The following is a 23,889-nucleotide window of genomic DNA, read 5'->3' as shown; positions in this document are numbered from 1 at the left end:
TTTACTCACTGTTACTAGCCGGGCTCCGCCCAGTACCCTGCTCTGAACTTTACTCACTGTTACTAGCCGGGCTCCGCCCAGTACCCTGCTCTGAACTTTACTCACTGTTACTAGCCGGGCTCCGCCCAGTACCCTGCTCTGAACTTTACTCACTGTTACTAGCCGGGCTCCGCCCAGTACCCTGCTCTGAACTTTACTCACTGTTACTAGCCGGGCTCCGCCCAGTACCCTGCTCTGAACTTTACTCACTGTTACTAGCCGGCCTCCGCCCAGTACCCCGCTCTGAACTTTACTCACTGTTACTCAACCTTGCACCTTAGAGACTGCTGACCAATGTCCATAGTCATTGAACACTGGTAGTAGCCTCGGCTTCAGACTTTCCTTATGTTGTTTTAAGAGGTGAGGGGAAGCCTGTGGCAGAGGGTTGAAACCATATGGTAGACACTGCATAAGGACAGAGAGAGAAGCTGAACAAATATACTTCATCCATACTGTCCTTGTTTATTTTTCCATTCCTATAAGATTATTTCATTCAAGTTAATGCATCTTATTAGGTTAGTATTTCATTGGAAGGCTGGTTGGATGCCCAGACTTTTCCTTATTTCAGTTAGACTATCCTTTCAGAAAAGCACAGTACTGCACTGTGTGAGAATAAAGTGTTCATATTGACACAGATCCTTGACACTTGGAATGATCATGGATTCCAAATATGACATATGTATGAGCTGTGGTCCCGTGTGGCTCAGTTGGTAGAGCATGGCGGCTTGCAACACCAGGGTTGTGGGTTCAATTCCCGCGGGGGACCATTATGAAAATGTATCACTAGTGTAAATCTCTCTAGATAAATATCTCAAATGTAACTGTGCAGTAGGTACACTCCTGAGTTGGTTATTACAGTACATCGGTGTTGTTTACTAAATGAAGTCTCCCTGTAATTTGAAGGCTATTGTACTGGACTGAATATTTGTATCATGTGTCTCAGGCATACAATACACAGTAAGATAAGTAACACAGGGTTAAAACCGTATGTGTCCAATATGGGATTTTAACTCGCTTCAGTGTGTGTGTTTTGTGCAGGTTTCTGTGTGTGTGTGATGTCCGTCCACTGTGTTCAGTAGTGAGGATCACAGTCCTCCAGTAGGCTGTCAGTGATGTAGTTGACGTTGAGTATCTCCTGGTAGTATTGTTTCTCCTCAGCTGTGTTGACTGTCCAGCCCACCACCTCAACCCCTCTCTGGGCCCAGTACTGGACATAGTCTCTGGAAGACAGTCAATAAGGAATCAATGGCCAATCAAATCAATACAGGTTATGTGAAATGTAAAATGAGATGTTGTGTAATAAAGGGATACTTAGTGATTTTAGCCCTTTATCTACTTCCCCAGAGTCAGATGACCTCGTGCAGTGGAGGCTGCTGAGGGGAGGACGGCAACATCCTAATGGCTGGAACGGCATCAAACACATGGAAACAACGTGTTTGATGGTGTTGATACCTTTCCACTCCAGCCATTACCACGTGCCCATCCTCCACAATTAAGTTGCTGCCACCACCCCCAAAATGAACTCTTGGATACCATTTTTATGTCTCTGTATCCAGTATGAAGGAAGTTAGAGGTCGTTTCGTGAGCCAATGCTAACTAGCGTTAGCGCAATGACGAAGTCTATGGGTATCTGCTAGCATGCTAGATAAAATTCCAAAGTATCCATATAACAGTGGTTATTGAGGGTGTGTACACTTCAAACAGCTAATGATGTGGGTAACCGTTGCGACGTGTACTAACAACAAAGCAGCAGTACATAAGGGCTAGAGCAGCAAATCTTTTGTTTCATCAGAGGATACATCGCTTCTTAAAGCGCAATCATGTCATTATATAGAGGTCTAAAGTAGTGCACTATATAGGGAATGGACATATATATAGGGAATGGACATATATAGATAGGGAATGGACATATATAGGGAATGGACATATATATATATATAGGGAATTGACATATACAGTGGGGAGAACAAGTATTTGATACACTGCCGATTTTGCAGGTTTTCCTACTTACAAAGCATGTAGAGGTCTGTCATTTTTATCATAGGTACACTTCAACTGTGAGAGACGGAATCTAAAACAAAAATCCAGAAAATCACATTGTATGATTTTTAAATAATTAATTTGCATTTTATTGCATGACATAAGTATTTGATCACCTACCAACCAGTAAGAATTCCGGCTCTCACAGACCTGTTAGTTTTTCTTTAAGAAGCCCTCCTGTTCTCCACTCATTACCTGTATTAACTGCACCTGTTTGAACTCGTTACCTGTATAAAAGACACCTGTCCACACACTCAATCAAACAGATTCCAACCTCTCCACAATGGCCAAGACCAGAGAGCTGTGTAAGGACATCAGGGATAAAATTGTAGACCTGCACAAGGCTGGGATGGGCTACAGGACAATAGGCAAGCAGCTTGGTGAGAAGGAAACAACTGTTGGCGCAATTATTAGAAAATGGAAGAAGTTCAAGATGACGGTCAATCACCCTCGGTCTGGGGCTCCATGCAAGATTTCACCTCGTGGGGCATCAATGATCATGAGGAAGGTGAGGGATCAGCCCAGAACTACACGGCAGGACCTGGTCAATGACCTGAAGAGAGCTGGGACCACAGTCTCAAAGAAAACCATTAGTAACACACTACGCCGTCATGGATTAAAATCCTGCAGCGCACGCAAGGTCCCCCTGCTTAAGCCAGTGCATGTCCAGGCCCGTCTGAAGTTTGCCAATGACCATCTGGATGATCCAGAGGAGGAATGGGAGAAGGTCATGTGGTCTGATGAGACAAAAATAGAGCTTTTTGGTCTAACTCCACTCGCCGTGTTTGGAGGAAGAAGAAGTATGAGTACAACCCCAAGAACACCATCCCAACCGTGAAGCATGGAGGTGGAAACATCATTCTTTGGGGATGCTTTTCTGCAAAGGGGACAGGACGACTGCACCGTATTGAGGGGAGGATGGATGGGGCCATGTATCGCGAGATCTTGGCCAACAACCTCCTTCCCTCAGTAAGAGCATTGAAGATGGGTCGTGGCTGGGTCTTCCAGCATGACAACGACACGAAGCACACAGCCATGGCAACTAAGGAGTGGCTCCGTAAGAAGCATCTCAAGGTCCTGGAGTGGCCTAGCCAGTCTCCAGACCTGAACCCAATAGAAAATCTTTGGAGGGAGCTGAAAGTCCGTATTGCCCAGCGACAGCCCCGAAACCTGAAGGATCTGGAGAAGATCTGTAGGGAGGAGTGGGCCAAAATCCCTGCTGCAGTGTGTGCAAACCTAGTCAAGAACTACAGGAAACGTATGATCTCTGTAATTGCAAACAAAGGTTTCTGTACCAAATATTAAGTTCTGCTTTTCTGATGTATCAAATACTTATGTCATGCAATAAAATGCAAATTAATTACTTAAAAATCATACAATGTGATTTTCTGGATTTTTGTTTTAGATTCCGTCTCTCATAGTTGAAGTGTACCTATGATAAAAATTACAGACCTCTACATGCTTTGTAAGTAGGAAAACCTGCAAAATCGGCAGTGTATCAAATACTTGTTCTCCCCACTGTATATAGGGAATGGACATATATATATAGGGAATGGACATATATATAGGGAATGGACATATATATATAGGGAATGGACATATATATAGGGAATGGACATATATATAGGGAATGGACATATATATATAGGGAATGGACATATATATAGGGAATGGACATATATATAGGGAATGGACATATATATATAGGGAATGGACATATATATAGGGAATGGACATATATATAGGGAATGGACATATATATATATATAGGGAATTGACATATATATAGGGAATGGACATATATATATAGGGAATGGACATATATATAGGGAATGGACATATATATAGGGGATGGACATATATATATAGGGAATGGACATATATATAGGGAATGGACATATATATAGGGGATGGACATATATATATATGGATGAAACAAAATGGTGCAGTTTGAGGCCATATGGCGGAGAGTGATGCGGGCGCTGGAGATGGGTGTGTGAGCAGGTGGGTCTGGGCAGGTGTGATGTAGTTGATTTTGTCATTTGTATGTGTATGTTTTATATTGTAAAATATATATATATATATATATATATATATATATATATATATCATACAAAAAAAATAAAGGCCCGGAAAATCATTAAAGACTCCAGCCATCCAAACCATAGACTGTTCTCTCTGCTTCCGCACGGCAAGTTGTACCGGTGTATCAAGTCTGACACCAACAGGCTCCTGAACAGCTTCTATTCCCAAGCCATAAGATGTTAAATAGCTAACAAATGGCTACACAGACTATCTGAGTTGACTCTTGAATGTTTATATTTTAATATTTTTTGCACTGTCTTTATGCACACTCACATGACTCTACACACTCACTCACACTCACACTCAAACACACACACACATTTATATTGACTTTAAACACATACAATCATCATATACTCTGCTGCTACTCTGTTTATCATATATCCTGATGCCTACTCACCTACCCCTATACATATCTACCTCTATAGATCCAGTATCTCTGTACATTATAATATGGTACTGACTCTGTATATAGTATGTTTACCCCTATACATATCTACCTCTATAGATCCTGTACATTATAATATGGTACTGACCCTGTATATAGTATGTTTACTCCTATACATATCTACCTCTATAGATCCAGTATCCCTCTACATTATAATATGTACTGACTCTGTATATAGTATGTTTACCCCTATACATATCTACCTATATAGATCCAGTATCCCTCTACATTATAAATTTGGTACTGACTCTGTATATAGTATGTTTACCCCTATACATATCTACCTCTATAGATCCTGTACATTATAATATGGTACTGACCCTGTATATAGTATGTTTACCACTATACATATCTACCTCTACAGATCCAGTATCTCTGTACATTGTAAATACGGTATTGGAACTAACCATATGTACAGTTGAAGTCGGAAGTTTAAATACACTTAGGTTGGAGTCATTAAAAGTCATTTTTCAACCACTCCACAAATTTCTTGTTAACAAACTATAGTTTTGGCAAGTCGATTAGGACATCTACTTTGTGCATGAAAAGTCATTTTTCCAACAATTGTTTACAGACAGATTATTTCACTTAATCACAATTCCAGTGGGTCAGAAGTTTACATACACTAAATTGACTGTGCCTTTAAACAGCTTGGAAAATTCAAGAAAAGTATGTCATGGCTTTAGAAGCTTCTGATAGGCGAATTGACATCATTTGAGTCAATTGACATCATTTGAGTCAATTGGAGGTGTACCTGTGGATGTATTTCAAGGCCTACCTTCAAACTCAGTGCCTCTTTGCTTGACATCATGGGAAAATCAAAAGAAATCAGCCAAGACCTCAGAAAAAAAATTGTTGACCTCCACAAGTCTGGTTCATCCTTGGGAGCAATTTCCAAACGCCTGAAGGTACCACGTTCATCTGTACAAACAATAGTACGTCATACCGCTCAGGAAGGAGATGCGTTCTGTCTCCTAGAGATGAACGTACTTTGGTGCGAAAAGTGCAAATCAATCCCAGAACAACAGCAAAGGACCTTGTGAAGATGCTGGAGGAAACAGGTACAAAAGTATCTATATCCACAGTAAAACTAGTCCTATATCGACATAACCTGAAAGGCCGCTCAGCAAGGAAGAAGCCACTGCTCCAAAACTGCCATAAAAAAGCCAGACTACGGTTTGCAAATGCACATGGGGACAAAGATCGTACTTTTTGGAGAAATGTACTCTGGTCTGATGAAACAAAAATAGAACTGTTTGGCCATAATGACCATCGTTATGTTTGGAGGAAAAAGGGGGAGGCTTGCAAGCCCAAGGAGGGACTGGTGCACTTCAAAAAATAGATGGCATCATGAGGGAGGAAAATTATGTGGATATATTGAAGCAATATCTCAAGACATCAGTCAGGAAGTTAAAGCTTGGTCGCAAATGGGTCTTCCAAATGGACAATGACCCCAAGCATACTTCCAAAGTTGTGGCAAAATGGCTTAAGGACAACAAAGTCAAGGTATTGGAGTGGCCATCACAAAGCCCTGACCTCAATCCTATAGAAAATTTGTGGGCAGAACTGAAAAAGCGTGGGCGAGCAAGGAGGCCTACAAAACTGACTCAGTTACACCAGCTCTGTCAGGAGGAATGGGCCAGAATTCACCCAACTTATTGTGGGAAGCTTGTGGAAGGCTACCCAAAATGTTTGACCCAATTTAAACAGGCAATACTACCAAATACTAATTGAGTGTATGTAAACTTCTGACCCACTGGGAATGTGATGAAAGACATAAAAGCTGAAATAAATCATTCTCTCTACTATTATTCTGACATTTCACATTCTTAAAATAAAGTGGTGATCCTAACTGACCTAAGACAGGGAATTTTTACTAGGATTAAATGTCAGGAATTGTGAAAAACTGAGTTTAAATGTATTTGGCTAAGGTGTATGTTAACTTCCGACATCAACTGTAGCTTACTTCCGTTCTCGTTATCTTCTTACTTACATTTCTTGTGTGTTTTAGTTCTACCTTCATTTATTTTATAGTACTACATTGGTATTGATAACTGCATTGTTGGGATAACAGCTTTTCACTGTCCTTCTGCACGTGACATTAAAACTTGAAATGTAGTGCACGATATAGGGACTAGGGTGCCATTTTGGACTCTAAATAGACAGCGGTGACTCACAGTGATATGAAGTTCTTCTGCACCAGGAAGGCAGAGACACCACAGAGGTTCCAGAGCAGGTGGTGGTGGGCCCAGTCCAGTATCACGTCTAGCACCTGCATCCAGTGGTGTTTCCATAGCGACGAGAAGCGCGGCGTGCCGTCACCCAACCGACTAAGGCTCCATGGCCGGTGGGTCAGCGCCGTCACCACTTCCGGGTCAGCCTGACGCATCTGGGGTCAGGGGTTAGAGGGCAATGGAGAGAAAGAGAAGGGATTTCACTACGAGTTTATCATGTCAATCTTTCAAATGTCTATCTGTGATCTATTTTTCTTCCCATAGTGAAGTTGAAATGAAAATGGCTGCCATTTCATGGAAACTTAAATCCATTGTTAGTCCTCTCATACAGAGAGATAGACACATCTAACCCAGTACCCATATAGACAGCCCACTACTATCCCCTCGTCAACCCAACAGCCCACAGTTACCCTGTAGATGACGTTGGGTTCAAAGGAACAGACGATGCTGGTGTTGTAAAGCACAGGGTGTTTCTGATACATCTCCTTTAGGGCTGCCGCTGCCTGGGAGAGAAGAAGAACACAACATGAAAAAGTCATTCATACACTTTCTGTTTGTAGAGTCTGTGTGTATATTTGTGTATGTGTACCTCTCAGACCCACTGGTGAGCCAGCAACTGTTGGGGGTCAGTTAGATCAGTGGTTCCCAAACTGTGGGGTGTGCAAAGGGGTCGGCAGAGCGGGTGCAGAGTCGTCGCCCCCCCCCCCACCCCCCAAAGGAACTCAGTCGGGCCTTAAACTTACTCTTGAATGTTGCAATAGTTGAATGCACAAGGTGCAATTTCGAAAATTGGGTAGTGCATCATCAGTTCCTCTTATCATGTTAGTCATTGCAGACAGAGAGATAGTTATAACTTGTCCGAATTTTCTTATTGTATGAGTCACTCAGATATGACATGAACACACAATGTGTAGAATTGTGGGAAATTAGCTTCAAAACAGCAAAAGATGTTCCCCCAATGATGGAAGAGGAGCCGGAGTGGAAAAGTTTGGGAACCACTGAGTTAGATGACTGCTCTCAATTCTCAGTTTCTTGAATTGAAGTGGACCACTGACTAAAACAGCAGGCTTTCAACGGGCCTAGCTGGTCCATGACTGGTCTAAAAGTGTACTGTTGAACAGCAAACAACAGAATTATCAAGCTTAGGCTTAAGACGAAGACAAAGAAGTACTCAGTAGTGTGCAACTGTATATTCACAACAATCTTTATCTGAGGCTTCTGATTGGCTGTACCTCATCTGGGTGACCTTTGACATCAAAGTAGATGGTGAGCTGCAGTTTGATGCATTCCTCCACAGCCTCCTGTAGAGTGGGGACCTTCTCTCCCTGGAACTTGTCACTGTTGCAGCCACATAACATATACCGTGCCATCATTGGTCCTGTCCCAGCTAACTAATAAGCACAGAACTCAATTTAAACCATGATCAGTTAATTATTTGAATATGTGTTTTAGTGTTGAGAACAAAAACATGCACACACTGGGACCTCCAGGACCGGAGCTGTCCTACAGTATCACTCCATCTCTCTCTTCCTCTCACCTGAGTCGGTGCTTAGCGGCAGCGTCCAGTTTACTCAGCCCAGAGAAGCTTAGCTGTGTGAGGGGTCCCGACCCGTTGGTGGTTCGGTCTACAGTCTCATCGTGCATCAGAATAGGGACTCCATCTGATGTGAACTCCAAGTCCAGCTCTACGCCGGTCGCCCCGTTCTTATGTGCCTAGAGATGCAGAGAGAGAGGGAGGTTGAGACGAGGTGAGAAAAGGAGATGGCATGAAGTGAAGCAAGGTAGTGCTTTCTTGACTGAATCTCCACTATGCTGACTGAAGGTTTGCCATAATCATCTGGAGGCTATGTAAGGGGAGAGAGAGCGAGAGAGAATGTTTCGGCTTTCAAGGACCACAAATCCTTGTTGAACAAATACTTCTCTCCTCGACTTCCTGACTCACCTCCCGGATGGCAGTCATGGTATTCTCCGGCGCATCATGTCCTCCACCCCGGTGAGCGACTAGGGACACCCCACCCGAAGCAGCGTTCTTAGCGGGCCGAAGCACCTGTCTCGCCTGGCTGGTCGGGACTTGGGGAAAACGGAACATGATCAGAAAGGCATAGAGGCAGGCGGTGAGGGCGGTGGACCATATCGGGCTCCGTGTTCCGAGGAGAACGAACGCGAACACCACAGAGAATAGGGCGATTTCGTCTCCGAGTTGCAGCATTTTTGCGCCGAGTCCATACGGTCACTGACTCACAATTCTGCGGTGTAGACTGTTCAACACACTTCTGCTATGCTGTTGGACAGACAACAGTGCATTAACACTGTCATAAAGTTACAATTTCGTAATAGGCCAACGAAGCTTGGAAAGATGTGTCAATATTGTTCAAGTTGGCTGCAAACAGTGACACTTCTTTGGAAGATCGGCACTCAAGACTCCACCGAAGATGGGATCAAGACTCCACCGAAGATGGTCTTGACATTCCTTCTTCAGTCTATGCAGAAGCAAGACACTAAATAATTCAGTGGCTACATTTGAAATCGTTAGCGTAGTTTCACAACATCCTATTCACATAATCAAACAGCAACATTGTTGCCTCATAACTGTCATATTGGACCTCCCACTCTCCGTTGTAATAGATTTGTGGAACCTAAAGTTTAAAATAAAATGTAAAACACTTGCGCAATAAATATCATGCTTTTCAAAAATAATTATTGTTCACCTTTATGAATATTAAAGATAAAAGTAATTGCACAAATACTTTATTTTGACCATATGTCGCTCTGCCCACAAGAGGGCGGAATTGCTCTTGGAACATTGCGTAAATTACTTCCTGTGCCAAAGTGCAAGGTCTGACCTAGCCATCTGGCTAACAGCGTGAATGATACCTTCCTGAGATGTTTTCTCACATATTTTGCAAGATAGAAGCCAGCTAACATGGTTGGTAAATTAGTTATTTCTTATTGTCGTTTGTGTCAATATTAGACTGTCAGTTGTATAGCCACTAATATAGAATAGAGTAAAACAGAATACCGTTAGAAGAAATTGGATGAATGAGGATGCAGCAAAATAATCGGTTCTCTGTTGTATGGCTTCTTGCTCTCTAAACAGCTTGTAGTTTTAAACAAAAACAAAGTATTTTTGTATTTCTCATGTCTCCATCTGTTGCCCTCTGCCCCTCTCCTGCTATCTCTACCCTATTTCCCTACCCTCTCTCTGTCTCTATCCCACAGCATAGGTCTACAACACTCTTCCCTCGGCTGTCCTACCATGTGCTGGCCCACTGCAGAGGATACTGTGTGTTGAGAGGCAGCTCAAGGTCGCTAATCTGTGGCCCACAACCCCATGTAGTCAGCCGATTGGAGCCAAGATGGACGCCTAGTATCCAACACAGCTACCCAGTACCCCCATCCCCCCACGTCACTACTCTCACCAAATACTCAGACTTATCCACCCAAAAATACAACCTCATCTATTCCTTACCTCACATCAAACTCCTGAGAGCGGTCTCCAGACTCAAACTGATCCAAACCGGAATCACCATGCTCTTACTCCCGCCCGTCTACTACATGTATTCCCAAGGAGATGCTTCGTACCTACTGGTTAGCTACAGCACGGGGATAGCGGCGTTCGCCACCGTCATGCTCTACTCGGCTAGTCACTACCTGAGACGCGTCGTCGGGATGATGTACCTGGATGAGTCCCAGACGACGCTGAAAGTGTCTCACCTGACGTTCTGGGGACGCAGGAAGGACGTGTATCTGCCCGTGACGGACGTGATGACTCTGGGGGACACCGGGGACTCCATAGGGGAGACTATATTGAGGTTGAAGCGATATAGTAGTTCTGAGACGCTGTACTTCTCAACTAGACTGGGACGTGTTGTGGATAGGCAGGCCTTTGAGAAAGTGTTTGGGACTTTGATTTGATGTTTTTATAGGGCTTTTCAGAGCCGAACCAAGCTGTACTGAGCCAAACCAAGCTGTACTGAGCCAAACAGAGCCCAGCCAAGCTGTACTGCCGAACAGAGCCCAGCCAAGCTGTACTGAGCCGAACAGAGCCCTGCCAAGCATCCATTATAGTTCCTGGAACTGTGCTGAAAAGATCTGAGCCAGCACAGTTAGGTCTGGGTTGACACAGTGGTGTGAAAAGGGTATTTTATTTTGTGAGCATTTAACATGTTGTATATTCAGCAGCTAAAGAGATGACTACCTACATATACTGCAGTCTGTTCTGTTCCATTTCTTGACTACTGTGTGTGACCAAAAGAAACAGTGACATATGTGTTGGACAGCTGCTCAGACTCACAGCCTTCAATAAAGACACCCTGATCATTTAAGCAAAAATATTTTACAAGTTTATTTTAAGGTACAGTACACAAAACACTATACAGAAAATGTCTACAGTTATTTGACATTTAGAAAGTCCATTGCAATCAATCAGCCCACAGTCTATTATGGAAATAATTTTCTTATAGCGTTGGAGTGAAATAATGTACAGTAATATACAGGAGTGTACCCTGATGGTCGGCTATGAAGATCTTGAAGAACCATCTGGCCTTAATGGCCATATACCCTTAATCTTCACCCAGAAGAGGACTGGCCACCCCTCAGAGCCTGGTTCCTCTCTAGGTTTCCTCCTAGGTTCCTGCGTTTCTAGGGAGTTTTTCCTAGCCACCGTGCTTCTACATCTGCATTACTTGCTGTTTGGGGTTTTAGGATGGGTTTCTGTACAAGCACTTTGTGACATCAGCTGATGTGAAAAGGGCTTTGTAAATACATTTGATTGATTGGAGGAGTGTCAACCTCTTCACTGCAGATTGACAGTGTATGGGTCTGTTTGAGCAGGGCCACATTGGATTCCTGTGTAGACTCTACTTGAGCTCAGCGATAGTGTCATTAAAGATATCCAGGAAGAGATGAGCATGGTGTTCCCTGAACACCAGAGCTGGTCGGAACCGGATAGTCTGGGTTCCACAGCCCCCTAGAACCACACCTGGAACAAGAAAACAACATCATAAATAGTATTCATTCTTTACTAACGAATCAACGATTCACTTGATAGTACTACTGAATGTAAGTGATATGGATGCACCTTATCGATACTAAGCTAGTAAATATTATGCTGGATATTGTGCTGCATGCCCTTGAATCATTTGATAATCTTGCTAAATTGATAGTCTTATTCTTTTAGTTTGTTCATCACATTCTACATGCTAAGAGTCTTACCCTTATTCCTGGCCTTGAGGATTCATCACATCCTACATGCTAAGAGTCTTACCCTTATTCCTGGCCTTGAGGATTCATCACATCCTACATGCTAAGAGTCTTACCCTTATTCCTGGCCTTGAGGATTCATCACATCCTACATGCTAAGAGTCTTACTCCTATTCCTGGCCTTGAGGATTCATCACATCCTACATGCTAAGTGTCTTACCCTTATTCCTGGCCTTGAGGATTCATCACATCCTACATGCTAAGAGTCTTACTCCTATTCCTGGCCTTGAGGATTCATCACATCCTACATGCTAAGAGTCTTACCCTTATTCCTGGCCTTGAGGAGGAGGAGGTTGTTGCGTGTGTCTTCATCCTTAACATCGATGGCACAGAACGTCCCGATGCCCCTCGCTCTACTGAGCATGTGGGAGTACTTATCCTTGAAGAGAGAGGAGCGGGGTGATGCATGCTGTCTCACACACACACACACAAACTACAAACGACCACTCTCCCTCTACTCATAACACAACCACAGTAAATATCAAACAGGGATCATTCTTCACTCCCCTAACAGTGACTCCTAACCTTTGACCCTAACTCACCTGTAGGTCGTAGAGTCCCTCCAGCATGACCTTGCCTGACCTCTTGGCCTGGTCCAGCAGGTTCTCTGTCTTGATGACCTTTATGACCTCGGTCAGCAACAGGTTCTTAGTGTGGTCTCCAAGCCACGTGTTGAAGATCCTGAACGGCTGGAGAAGAAAATAAGAAAGGAGAGGAGAGGAGAAGAGAAAGAAAAGAAAATAAGGTAAAAAGGTTGATATAAAAGTACCACATACACACACACACACACTACCATGTCAGGCTGAAAGCTATCTTTCTGGTAGTATCCTCCTGTCAGCATCTTCTTGCTGAAGGAGACGATGTCAGCGGGGTCGTCCAATCCCCAGTGCTCGTGGGCCCAGAATTTCCCCGTAGACCCGCCCCGTCTGCACCTCATCCACTAGGAAGGCACAGCCATGCTGACGGACACACAAAGGTCAGTAGGTTGAAATGACTAAAGACCTGTGTAATCACAATACTGTTTACAGTGTACTTACACAGTAAAGTACTGATTTCTAGATGAGTGTACCTTGATAGCTTCATATTATTTACCAATCAATGTATTTAAAGAAGTATTTGATAAAACACACCTTGGTAGGTGGCTTATACCAAGTCTCAATTAAAGGAATTCTACTCAATATCTACTAATTTGATCATTTTCACTAACAAGATAATCAAATCAGTTAGATTGTCAGCATGATTCATATCCCTCCAGATGCTCTGTACTCTGTCTATAACCAGTAAGGATCCTTTCTCTACCTTCTTGGTGATTCCCCTGAGCTTCCTGTAGAAGTCAAAGGAGGCGTGGTTATCCCCTCCCTCTGCCTGGATTGGCTCGATCACCACCCCCGCCACGTGCCGACCCTTCTGATTCCACTTCACTATCAGGTCCTCCGCCTGAGATGGGAGGGATTGAACGAGGGATGAGAGGAATAGAGGTAAGAATGAAGGTCAGGGGGGAGAATGAAAGAAAGGATAGTTCAGATGGATGAGGGGAATAAGGAATGAGAGTCAGTTGGATGGTCAGATTAGGAAGAAGAGATACTGTATATATAGAGAGAGACTCACCTCCTCCAGGCAGCGTGCCTCCTCCTGTGCGTTCTCCCTCTCAAACTGGTCCAGGGGGTACCTCAGCTGGGGGAAGGGGGCGATGGGCCAGTCAAAAGACGGCACGTCTAGCTTCTGTATGGCCTTGGTGTGAGTGGTGGCCAGACAGCCTGGGAGAATAGAAGAGCCTTGAGTTCAGACTTGATATTACGTGGTTCTAAAACCTATGTATTGTCATTACAATTACCTACATCCCAGTTGGAAGTACCTTGTGTACCCTCTCAGTACCCTAGTCAGATTGTATCAGCCTAAGTAATTAAGTAAGTACATATTAAAGTCTTACCCAGAGTTCTTCCGTGGGACAGAAGAGTCAGGTCAGGGCAGCCAGGAACCTGGAAAAAGAACGAGAGAACACCAGACTGAGAAACTGCTGGCCCTATATAACAAAATGACAAACGGGAGAGTTGTGAGGGAGTGTGAGTTACCTACCTGGTTGATGACACTAGTTCTTACTTCCTCTGGAGTTGGTTCCGGACTTCCTCTCATCTTGTTCTAAGAAACACATAGAGTAAAAGTCTGCTATATATACAGCCCATATTTAATATAGACTTTATAAATGCGTTACTGTCCATGGTCCTGCCCTTACTCTGTACCAGATGAAGATGGCTTTGTAGGCGTTCTCATTGGAGCAGGATCCACAGGCCATGGTCTGGACCCGGCTGAAGCCCTTGGGTGCCACCTAGTGGACAAATGGAGGAAGCGCACCAGTCATGTAATCACTTGAGTTATTTGATTTCATTCCATTTATTCTTGGGTTTGAATCCATTAATAAAGTACAAAGTCCAGGGGATAACACAACACAGTATCATAAAACACATATTTCCAATGTGGTCCTCTGTGTCCTGATATGTCTAGAAAGTGTATGCATGGTTAGTAATAGTGTTAACAGGCTGTGATGTTATATTCCGAGGTGTATTTGAAATCAAACTTACTGCCATCAGGCCGTTGACAAGCTTCTCAGAGAATTGCTCCGGTGGCATCATCCCAAGAGCTGGTCGGTTGACAAACGTTCCCTGACACAGATTGTAGAAAATAGTTACACATCATCAATGGCAAATCAAATGTTTTTCAATTCTCAAGATCAACATTGCTGCTTACCATATTTTTCGGATCCGTCATGACTTTTGTGAGTGACGGGTGATTGTATCATGGAAATCACAGAGAGAAAAACTTACATTTGAAGTCTTTCCTGACCACGTGACCTAACCAGGAACAACTCTGGGTCCTATAGAATAGAATATCCACCTATGGGTATGGATGCGATCTGGGTGTAGACATCCAGCATGCGGTTCCCATCCACGTCCACCAGGTAGTTACCTTTACTCTCCTCATAGTCACAGAAGAAGTTCACCTGGACAACACTCTGTAGAGGGGGACAGAGATGTTCAAGAGGGACAGAGATGTTCAAGAGGGACAGAGAAGAGGCTATTTTCACTGGTGCCGTTACACATGACTCATCGTACAAATCCGATATGATATGACTTGTGGACAGAGGACGTCAAGGAGAATAAGACACTTTTTTCACGATGTGGACATTTCTCTTCACCGCCTCTCTTTTTGTCCTCCAGCAGTGACATGACATTTCATTCATATTATATCATATAAATCTGAGTGTGTTATGTGTATTTCTTACCTGAATCCCCTCCAGTTGTTGTGCTAGGATCTGTGGAGAACAACAGTAGAGATGAATGGATGCTACCAGTACGTAAGAAACAACCATGTCCTGAATTTAAAGTGCTTTGAATGGCTTCTTCTATTATATGTGTAATTGATTGATCCCTGAGAGCTTTGGCCAATGTTAATACTCACAAGATATTTCACAAACAGTCATAGACCGTTTTAAATTGTTAAAAAATATGTTGTTCCCATTACCATCCCTGCTACCCTAACTAACAGACAACAATACTGTTAGACAGTTGGCACATTACAGTGAGGGACAGATTTACTAAGCATTTGCACTACTGCATAGTTTTCACTTGTTTTTTCCATACGAGAATGAAAAACAATCCCATAAAACTGTCTTTAATAGTGTCCTTTTTCTTGCCTTTGCAAAGTGTGATAAACTTAGTAGGTCTGGTCCTTGGTGTGATATGGTCGAGAGTTGATCTATTGAGTTACCTTAGATCTGGGCCCTGGAACCTCAGTCTTCATACAAGGACCATCAAACTCAACTTCCTCAACTCTTTTAGCCGGTTGCTGATGGCGGTATCCTATGGAAAATGTGAACGAGATTCTATGGGTTATTTGAGTTATGAAGTTTGTGCCAACGCCAAAAACACATCCAATCAGTGGCTAGTCACAAGACAGTACGGCAAATCACAAATACCTCACGAGGAAGCTAGATATTCATCTGGAATGAGTGGGATTAAGAGGAGTGTACAGAGGTGGGAATTAATGATCAACTGTGTTTTCCAGTTGTCTTGTTCTGGCAAGTTGAATGGCCAGTATAGGTCAAAGACATGATGCTTGTTTGACTGACAGAAAGTACAGATGTAGGATCTTCATTTGAGCCAGTATGCCACTGCAGGAAATTAATCCTGCAGCAACAGGATAATTCATGGACATTTTTGTAGGGTTTGATACATTTTTCGTAAGCGAAAATCAAGTCCGACATTTTCAAAGTGGAAATTACAAACTTCAGAAGCCTTTTAAAACCTCAAATACACAAGTTTAAAATGTCCTGTATTGCAGGAAAGTTCTCCTGCAACAGGGTGATCAAATTAAGATACAACATAATGTAGCGATGCATTCAGAAACTCACAAGACATTCCACAATCTCCTTTCTTCCAATTGTCATTGTGTTCAACTTATTAGTTATTACCATAATGTTGATATGTACTATCTTTCTATAAATAGCATGTGAGAAGCCAGCCTTACCTATCACTAAACAGAAAATTCTCCAGTGTAAAAAAAAAAAAAAACACAGTGTTAAATCAACACTGAAAGTGTGGAGTCTGTGGACCCATATAAACACAGGAACAGTGTTAAATTAACACTGAAAGTGTGGAGTCTGTGGACCCATATAAACACAGGAACAGTGTTAAATTAACACTGAAAGTGTGGAGTCTGTGGACCCATATAAACACAGGAACAGTGTTAAATTAACACTGAAAGTGTGGAGTCTGTGGACCCATATAAACACAGGAACAGTGTTAAATTAACACTGAAAGTGTGGAGTCTGTGGACCCATATAGACACAGGAACAGTGTTAAATTAACACTGAAAGTGTGGAGTCTGTGGACCCATATAAACACAGGAACAGTGTTAAATGAACACACTGCTTCGTGTAAAGCCTTATTGAAATATTTCCCAGAGTGCCTTGCCTTTCGAGTAAATTGTAGAGTTACCACCCATGACTGTATTTGTTAGTGACAGCGACATGGTTGTTGCATTCATCCATTTTGATAGATCTACTATGGTAAGTCATATACACGTTTCTCTCCTCTTACCTGAAGCAGACAACCCAAGGCTGGGTCTCAGAGAGGAAGCAAGACAGCGGTTTAGGATACTGGAGGCCATGCTCCTCAGCTACCACTGTAGCAAGAATGAAGAATGCAAAAAAAGGTTGATTTTCATATTTTCTTGACACTCTGCACATAAATACCAATAAAAAATACCAATATTTTAAAGGTCATCACACATACAGTATAACTTTAAAAATAGAATATTCATATCAAATGATATGCGCAGTAGTTTAAAATGTAAAGGAAACACTCACTGTGTGGAAGTGTGAAAATGTGGTGCAGGTGGAACCACAAGACTGTATGCCATCGTCCTTACTCCACAACAGCCTTTTATATCTCAACCACAGCCATTTAGAGAAGTGGGTGTGGAGGTGGGGGCCAGTGCGGAATCGTCCAGTATACCACACACCACTATCATTGACTACACTGCTCTCCTGGAGACTAAAGGGTCAGGTCCTGACAGTAATAATTACAGGATGGATCAAAATAGGTCGGTTTTAGATGACCTTATTTTTGTAAGAGGACTTCTATGACAGGTGGGGGAGGGTGGGTTTCATGTATTCATTCATTGCTGAGGTCAAGATTCTTACATCCTGAAATGTCCAGTTTTCCAAAATGTCAAACATTAAGCATATATGCCACCTGTTGGTAGACATTGGAACGACAGATTAACTTGGATTAACATGATTCATGTCGATTATTATTATGGCATGAAAACATTGAGCTGTAACTGTGATTTTAACTTCTCTTTATTAAAGCGTTATAGACCAAGAACCTTCCTGGCTAAGGCATCTATGTGTACTACATTCTGGTCTACAGTTTAACACAGGCAGCATTCCCAATACATCTCTTGGAATACAAAAGCGTTGATAAAACACATTTGTCAACATGTTTTTTTTAAATCAGCATTGCATACAGCGGACAGGTTTTCAAATAATGCTTTTCCAAACATATACATATTGTATTGCAATTACATAATTACAAGATCAAAATCTTTGCAACATTTACAGCATAAATACAGTTGTAACGGCTTTCTTCCTGGGATGAAGGAGAGGACCAAAATGCAGCGCAGTTAGTGTTCAACATGTTTAATTAAACCATAAACGATGAACATTAACAAACATTACAAAACAACAAACGTGAAAGCCGAGACAGTCCTATCTGGTGCAGAACACAAACACAGAGACAGGAAATAACCACCCACAATCCCCAACACAAAACAAGCCACCTATATATGATTCTCAATCAGGGACAACGATTGACAGCTGTCTCTGATTGAGAACCATATCAGGCTGAACATAGAAACAGACGAACTAGACACACAACATAGAATTCCCACCCAGCTCACGTCCTGACCAACACTAAACAAGCAAAACACATAAGAACTCTGGTCAGGACGTTACAACAGTTGAAGTCGGAAGTTTACATACACCTTAGCCAAAACACCTTAGCCACCTTAAACTCAGTTTTTCACAATTCCTGACATTTAATCCTAGTAAAATTCCCTGTCTTAGGTCAGTTAGGATCACCATTTTATTTTAACAATGTGAAATGTCAGAATAATAGTAGAGAGAATGATTTGTTTCAGCTTTTATTTCTTTCATCACATTCCCAGTGGGTCAGAAGTTTACATACACTCAATTAGTATTTGGTAGCATTGCCTTTAAATTGTTTAACTTGTGTCAAACATTTTGGGTAGCCTTCCACAAGCTTCCCACAATAAGTTGGGTGAATTCTGGCCCATTCCTCCTGACAGAGCTGGTGTAACTGAGTCAGGTTTGTAGGCCTCCTTGCTCGCACACACTTTTTCAGTTCTGCCCACACTTTTTCTATAGGATTGAGGTAAGGGCTTTGTGATGGCTACTCCAATACCTTGACTTTGTTGTCCTTAAGCCATTTTGCCACAACTTTGGAAGTATGCTTGGGGTCATTGTCCATTTGGAAGACCCATTTGCGACCAAGCTTTAACTTCCTGACTGATGTCTTGAGATGTTGCTTCAATATATCCACATAATTTTCCTCCCTCATGATGCCATCTATTTTGTGAAGTGCACCAGTCCCTCCTGCAGCAAAGCACCCCCACAACATGATGCTGCCACCCCCGTGCTTCACAGTTGGGATGGTGTTCTTCAGCTTGCAAGCCTCCCCCTTTTTCCTCCAAACATCACGACGGTCATTATGGCCAAACAGTTCTCTTTTTGTTCCATCAGACCAGAGGACATTTCTCCAAAAAGTACGATCTTTGTCCCCATGTGCAGTTGCAAAGCGTAGTCTGGCTTTTTTCTGGTGGTTTTGGAGCAGTGGCTTCTTCCTTGCTGAGCGGCCTTTCAGGTTATGTCGATATAGGACTTGTTTTTACTGTGGATAGAGATACTTTTGTACCTGTTTCCTCCAGCATCTTCACAAGGTCCTTTGCTGTTGTTCTGGGATTGATTTGCACTTTTCGCACCAAAGTACATTTACATTTACATTTAAGTCATTTAGCAGACGCTCTTATCCAGAGCGACTTACAAATTGGTGCATTCACCTTATGATATCCAGTGGAACAACCACTTTACAATAGTGCATCTAACTCTTTTAAGGGGGGGGGGGGGTAGAAGGATTACTTTATCCTATCCTAGGTATTCCTTAAAGAGGTGGGGTTTCAGGTGTCTCCGGAAGGTGGTGATTGACTCCGCTGACCTGGCGTCGTGAGGGAGTTTGTTCCACCATTGGGGTGCCAGAGCAGCGAACAGTTTTGACTGGGCTGAGCGGGAACTGTACTTCCTCAGAGGTAGGGAGGCGAGCAGGCCAGAGGTGGATGAACGCAGTGCCCTTGTTTGGGTGTAGGGCCTGATCAGAGCCTGAAGGTACGGAGGTGCCGTTCCCCTCGCAGCTCCGTAGGCAAGCACCATGGTCTTGTAGCGGATGCGAGCTTCAACTGGAAGCCAGTGGAGAGAGCGGAGGAGCGGGGTGACGTGAGAGAACTTGGGAAGGTTGAACACCAGACGGGCTGCGGCGTTCTGGATGAGTTGTAGGGGTTTAATGGCACAGGCAGGGAGCCCAGCCAACAGCGAGTTGCAGTAATCCAGACGGGAGATGACAAGTGCCTGGATTAGGACCTGCGCCGCTTCCTGTGTGAGGCAGGGTCGTACTCTGCGAATGTTGTAGAGCATGAACCTACAGGAACGGGTCACCGCCTTGATGTTAGTTGAGAACGACAGGGTGTTGTCCAGGATCACGCCAAGGTTCTTAGCGCTCTGGGAGGAGGACACAATGGAGTTGTCAACCGTGATGGCGAGATCATGGAACGGGCAGTCCTTCCCCGGGAGGAAGAGCAGCTCCGTCTTGCCGAGGTTCAGCTTGAGGTGGTGATCCGTCATCCACACTGATATGTCTGCCAGACATGCAGAGATGCGATTCGCCACCTGGTTATCAGAAGGGGGAAAGCAGAAGATTAATTGTGTGTCGTCTGCATAGCAATGATAGGAGAGACCATGTGAGGATATGACAGAGCCAAGTGACTTGGTGTATAGCGAGAGCATATAGCATTCATCTCTAGGAGACAGAACGCGTCCCCTTCCTGAGCGATATGACGGCTGCGTGGTCCCATGGTGTTTGTACTTGCATACTATTGTTTGTACAGATGAACGTGATACCTTCAGGCGTTTGGAAATTGCTCCCAAGGATGAACCAGACTTGTGGAGGTCTACAATTGGTTTTCTGAGGTCTTGGCGGATTTCTTTTGATTTTCCCATGATGTCAAGCAAAGAGGCACTTAGTTTGAAGGTTGGCCTTGAAATACATCCACAGGTACACCTCCAATTGACTCAAATTATGTCAATTAGCCTATTAGAAGCTTCTAAATCCATGGAATTATTTTCTGGAATTTTCCAAGGTGTTTAAACAGTCAACTTAGTGTATGTAAACTTCTGACCCACTGGAATTGTGATACAGTGAATTATAAGTGAAATAATCTGTCTGTGAACAATTGCTGGGAAAATTACTTGTGTCATGCACAAAGTAGATGTCCTAACCGACTTGCCACAACTATAGTTTGTTAACAAGAAATTTGTGGAGTGGCTGAAAAACAAATGTTAATGACTCCAACCTAAGTGTATGTAAACCTCCGACTTCAACTGTATATGCCTAAAATACACTGTACTGCAAGTACAGTATAGTTTCAATACACACTTACAGCCATAAATGAAAGTTGAACAATGTAACTATTCAGTGTTGATAAGCAGAATAGTGCAGGTGATAAGTACTGAAGAGGACATTACTAAGGAGATCATCTGCATGTAGGCAGTGAAAAGATTAATTAAAGACGGGTTCATACCCTACAACATTACAGTAACATCATTACTACAACAACCAGCTGGTATCAACACAGCAACGAAGGGAGTGAGAGAAATAAAGAATGAAAAGGATTGAGGGAGGGAACAAGTTCATTAGTCTGGACAAAGCTTAGCCATCCTCCTCCAGAAGTCCATCATTTCCTTGTTGAGTCTTCCGCCCTTTAAACATATGATTGGCTGAATCAGTCCGTGACAGATCACATGAGGTACCAGGCAGCCAATCCGGCGACAGCAGCCGCCCAGCTGGCCAGAACCATCTGACCAACAGGATGTCTCAGCAGCATCATGGCTAACTGACAGGCAAAGTTAGTGTTGCCACTGGCCACTAGAGAGAGAGAGGAGGAAGAGGAGGAAGAGAAGAAAGAGAAGGATAATAATTCAGTTATTCATGTTCTAATTTCTAGAAACTATCTTGAGTGAAAGATTGCATTGTGACCTCATTCTGTTACTACTGTTAGTACCAAATGTGTTGTCATATGACTTGACATGTCTAATTGATGCCAAACACAGAAAAAGGAGATGTTAAAGTGTGAGAAGTTCAGGCAGGCAGCTTACCCATTTTGGCAGAGTAGTAAGGGCACTTGTTAATGTCTCCGTCCATGTCCCCATGGCCATGTCCTGGGAACCCTGCGTCCAACACCTCCTCCTTGATGCTCTTCCCTGCCTCCTCCAGCTCTGTGAACACCTGGGGACAGGAAAGTATCCAACAGCATTAAATCAGCATCTTACAACAAAATCCTACAAACATTTAATGAGTATGATGTTTAAAAGGCCAAACCATATTCCCAAACCCTTTTACATCATTTATATTACACTTATCAAGTGTTATGCCTTCATATCAGTGTTCTTCAAGCTCAAAACAGCTGTTACGCTAACCACAAGACACCTGTTACGCTAACCACAAGACAGCTGTTACGCTAACCACAAGACAGCTGTTATGCTAACCACAAGACAGCTGTTACGCTAACCACAAGACAGCTGTTATGCTAACCACAAGACAGCTGTTATGCTAACCACAAAACAGCTGTTACGCTAACCACAAGACAGCTGTTATGCTAACCACAAGACAGCTGTTACGCTAACCACAAGACAGCTGTTACGCTAACCACAAGACAGCTGTTACACTAACCACAAGACAGCTGTTATGCTAACCACAAGACAGCTGTTATGCTAACCACAAAACAGCTGTTATGCTAACCACAAGACAGCTGTTATGCTAACCACAAGACAGCTGTTATGCTAACCACAAGACAGCTGTTATGCTAATCACAAGACAGCTGTTATGCTAACCACAAGACAGCTGTTAGGATACCTATCATATGTCAGTACTACATGTGGTAGATCACTACTAGCATCATGAAATCACAGCCTGATCCACCATCCTGAATAAACCGCGTGGAGCGAAACCGAATGTAAGCTAGCGAGATCAGGATGGTCGAACGAGGTTAATGAAAACCACCCTGATCAATAATATCTTACCTCCATGTTGAACTTGAAGGCCAGGTTAGACTCGGCTATGATCCTCTCCTTGGTCTCCTGGTCCATCTCCAGCTCGTTCATCCTGCTCCTGTACAACTGTTTAAAGGCCTTGGTGCTGTGGATACCCTCAAACTGGTAGAAGTGCAGCCCCTCGCCACTAGAGGGCAGCTTCAGCGCCCGCTGTGCCACCTTCATTAGAATAGGATTCATTTTAGTAAATTAATTAGAATCAATTAGAAAATGCTGACACTGATATGTTTGTTAAAATGTTTTTATTATTTTAAAGATGAACTGAAATCACTTTTTGTTGAGTATAAACCTTCTCTCATAGCTAATACAATGTCATATAAATGTTATTGTGGACTACAATTCAGTTTCTGTGTTGTAAACTACCAAAGTGCATCATTGTGGCAGTTGTATCGATATAAGTGTGAAATAAACCCTTTTATGTACCTTCTTAAGGATCTGACCCCCAGAGAGGTCACCCATGTAGCGGGTGTAGGAGTGGGCCACCAGCAGGACCGGGTCTTCACGTCCCACTTCGTGGATGCGGTCTACATATGGCTGGGTGCCCGGGGAGCAGGTGACCTGGTTCAATCAATCGATCATTCACTTAATCAATCAATCAAATCAGTTACCCAGCCTAGACCCCAAAGAGCAAGCAGAAGCAGAAGCAGAAGCAGAAACAGAAGCAGATTGAATAGAAATACACTCCCTAGAAGGAAGAAACCGATGACTGATTCACACTATAAGGCCAAACCAAGCCGAGCTGAGCTGTACTGGGTTGGCCTGGTTACGCGTCCACCATAGTTACGGTAACTGTGCACTACCAGCACAGTGCGGTTTGGGTCAGC

General features: G+C 43.2%; 4 protein-coding genes across 4 annotated transcripts; 1 reads left to right on the top strand and 3 right to left on the bottom strand.

Annotated features, from left to right (window-relative positions):
- Positions 1-480: 480 nt before the first annotated feature.
- On the bottom strand, positions 481-9,443 carry LOC139567932 (glycerophosphodiester phosphodiesterase 1-like). The gene is made up of 6 exons (XM_071389550.1): positions 8,789-9,443; positions 8,384-8,559; positions 8,079-8,184; positions 7,257-7,349; positions 6,790-7,001; positions 481-1,259 (listed from the first exon to the last, which is right to left on the bottom strand). Exons 1-6 carry the CDS (start codon positions 9,053-9,055, stop codon positions 1,112-1,114), a joined length of 1,002 nt encoding a protein of 333 aa, XP_071245651.1. The 5' UTR covers positions 9,056-9,443; the 3' UTR covers positions 481-1,111.
- A 199-nt stretch (positions 9,444-9,642) lies between these two features.
- On the top strand, positions 9,643-11,178 carry LOC139567933 (transmembrane protein 186-like). Its single transcript, XM_071389551.1, has 2 exons — positions 9,643-9,772; positions 10,066-11,178. Exons 1-2 carry the CDS (start codon positions 9,770-9,772, stop codon positions 10,759-10,761), a joined length of 699 nt encoding a protein of 232 aa, XP_071245652.1. The 5' UTR covers positions 9,643-9,769; the 3' UTR covers positions 10,762-11,178.
- A 527-nt stretch (positions 11,179-11,705) lies between these two features.
- LOC139541398 (4-aminobutyrate aminotransferase, mitochondrial-like) lies at positions 11,706-17,274 on the bottom strand. Its single transcript, XM_071346009.1, has 15 exons — positions 17,205-17,274; positions 15,874-15,965; positions 15,389-15,418; positions 15,001-15,118; positions 14,854-14,903; positions 14,688-14,768; positions 14,342-14,434; positions 14,185-14,247; positions 14,039-14,087; positions 13,717-13,865; positions 13,408-13,545; positions 12,902-13,048; positions 12,651-12,797; positions 12,373-12,487; positions 11,706-11,827 (listed from the first exon to the last, which is right to left on the bottom strand). Exons 1-15 carry the CDS (start codon positions 17,272-17,274, stop codon positions 11,706-11,708), a joined length of 1,464 nt encoding a protein of 487 aa, XP_071202110.1.
- Positions 17,275-17,950: 676 nt separating this feature from the next.
- Positions 17,951-23,874, bottom strand: LOC139567926 (heme oxygenase 2-like). Its single transcript, XM_071389535.1, has 4 exons — positions 23,489-23,874; positions 23,036-23,224; positions 22,112-22,241; positions 17,951-21,881 (listed from the first exon to the last, which is right to left on the bottom strand). Exons 1-4 carry the CDS (start codon positions 23,522-23,524, stop codon positions 21,754-21,756), a joined length of 483 nt encoding a protein of 160 aa, XP_071245636.1. The 5' UTR covers positions 23,525-23,874; the 3' UTR covers positions 17,951-21,753.
- Between the last annotated feature and the right edge of the window lie 15 nt (positions 23,875-23,889).

Source organism: Salvelinus alpinus, chromosome 2 (assembly GCF_045679555.1).
Source record: "Salvelinus alpinus chromosome 2, SLU_Salpinus.1, whole genome shotgun sequence".
NCBI lineage: Eukaryota > Metazoa > Chordata > Actinopteri > Salmoniformes > Salmonidae > Salvelinus > Salvelinus alpinus.
The sequence above is the reverse complement of the archived record's forward strand: the minus strand, read 5'-3'. Positions and strand labels throughout refer to the sequence as shown.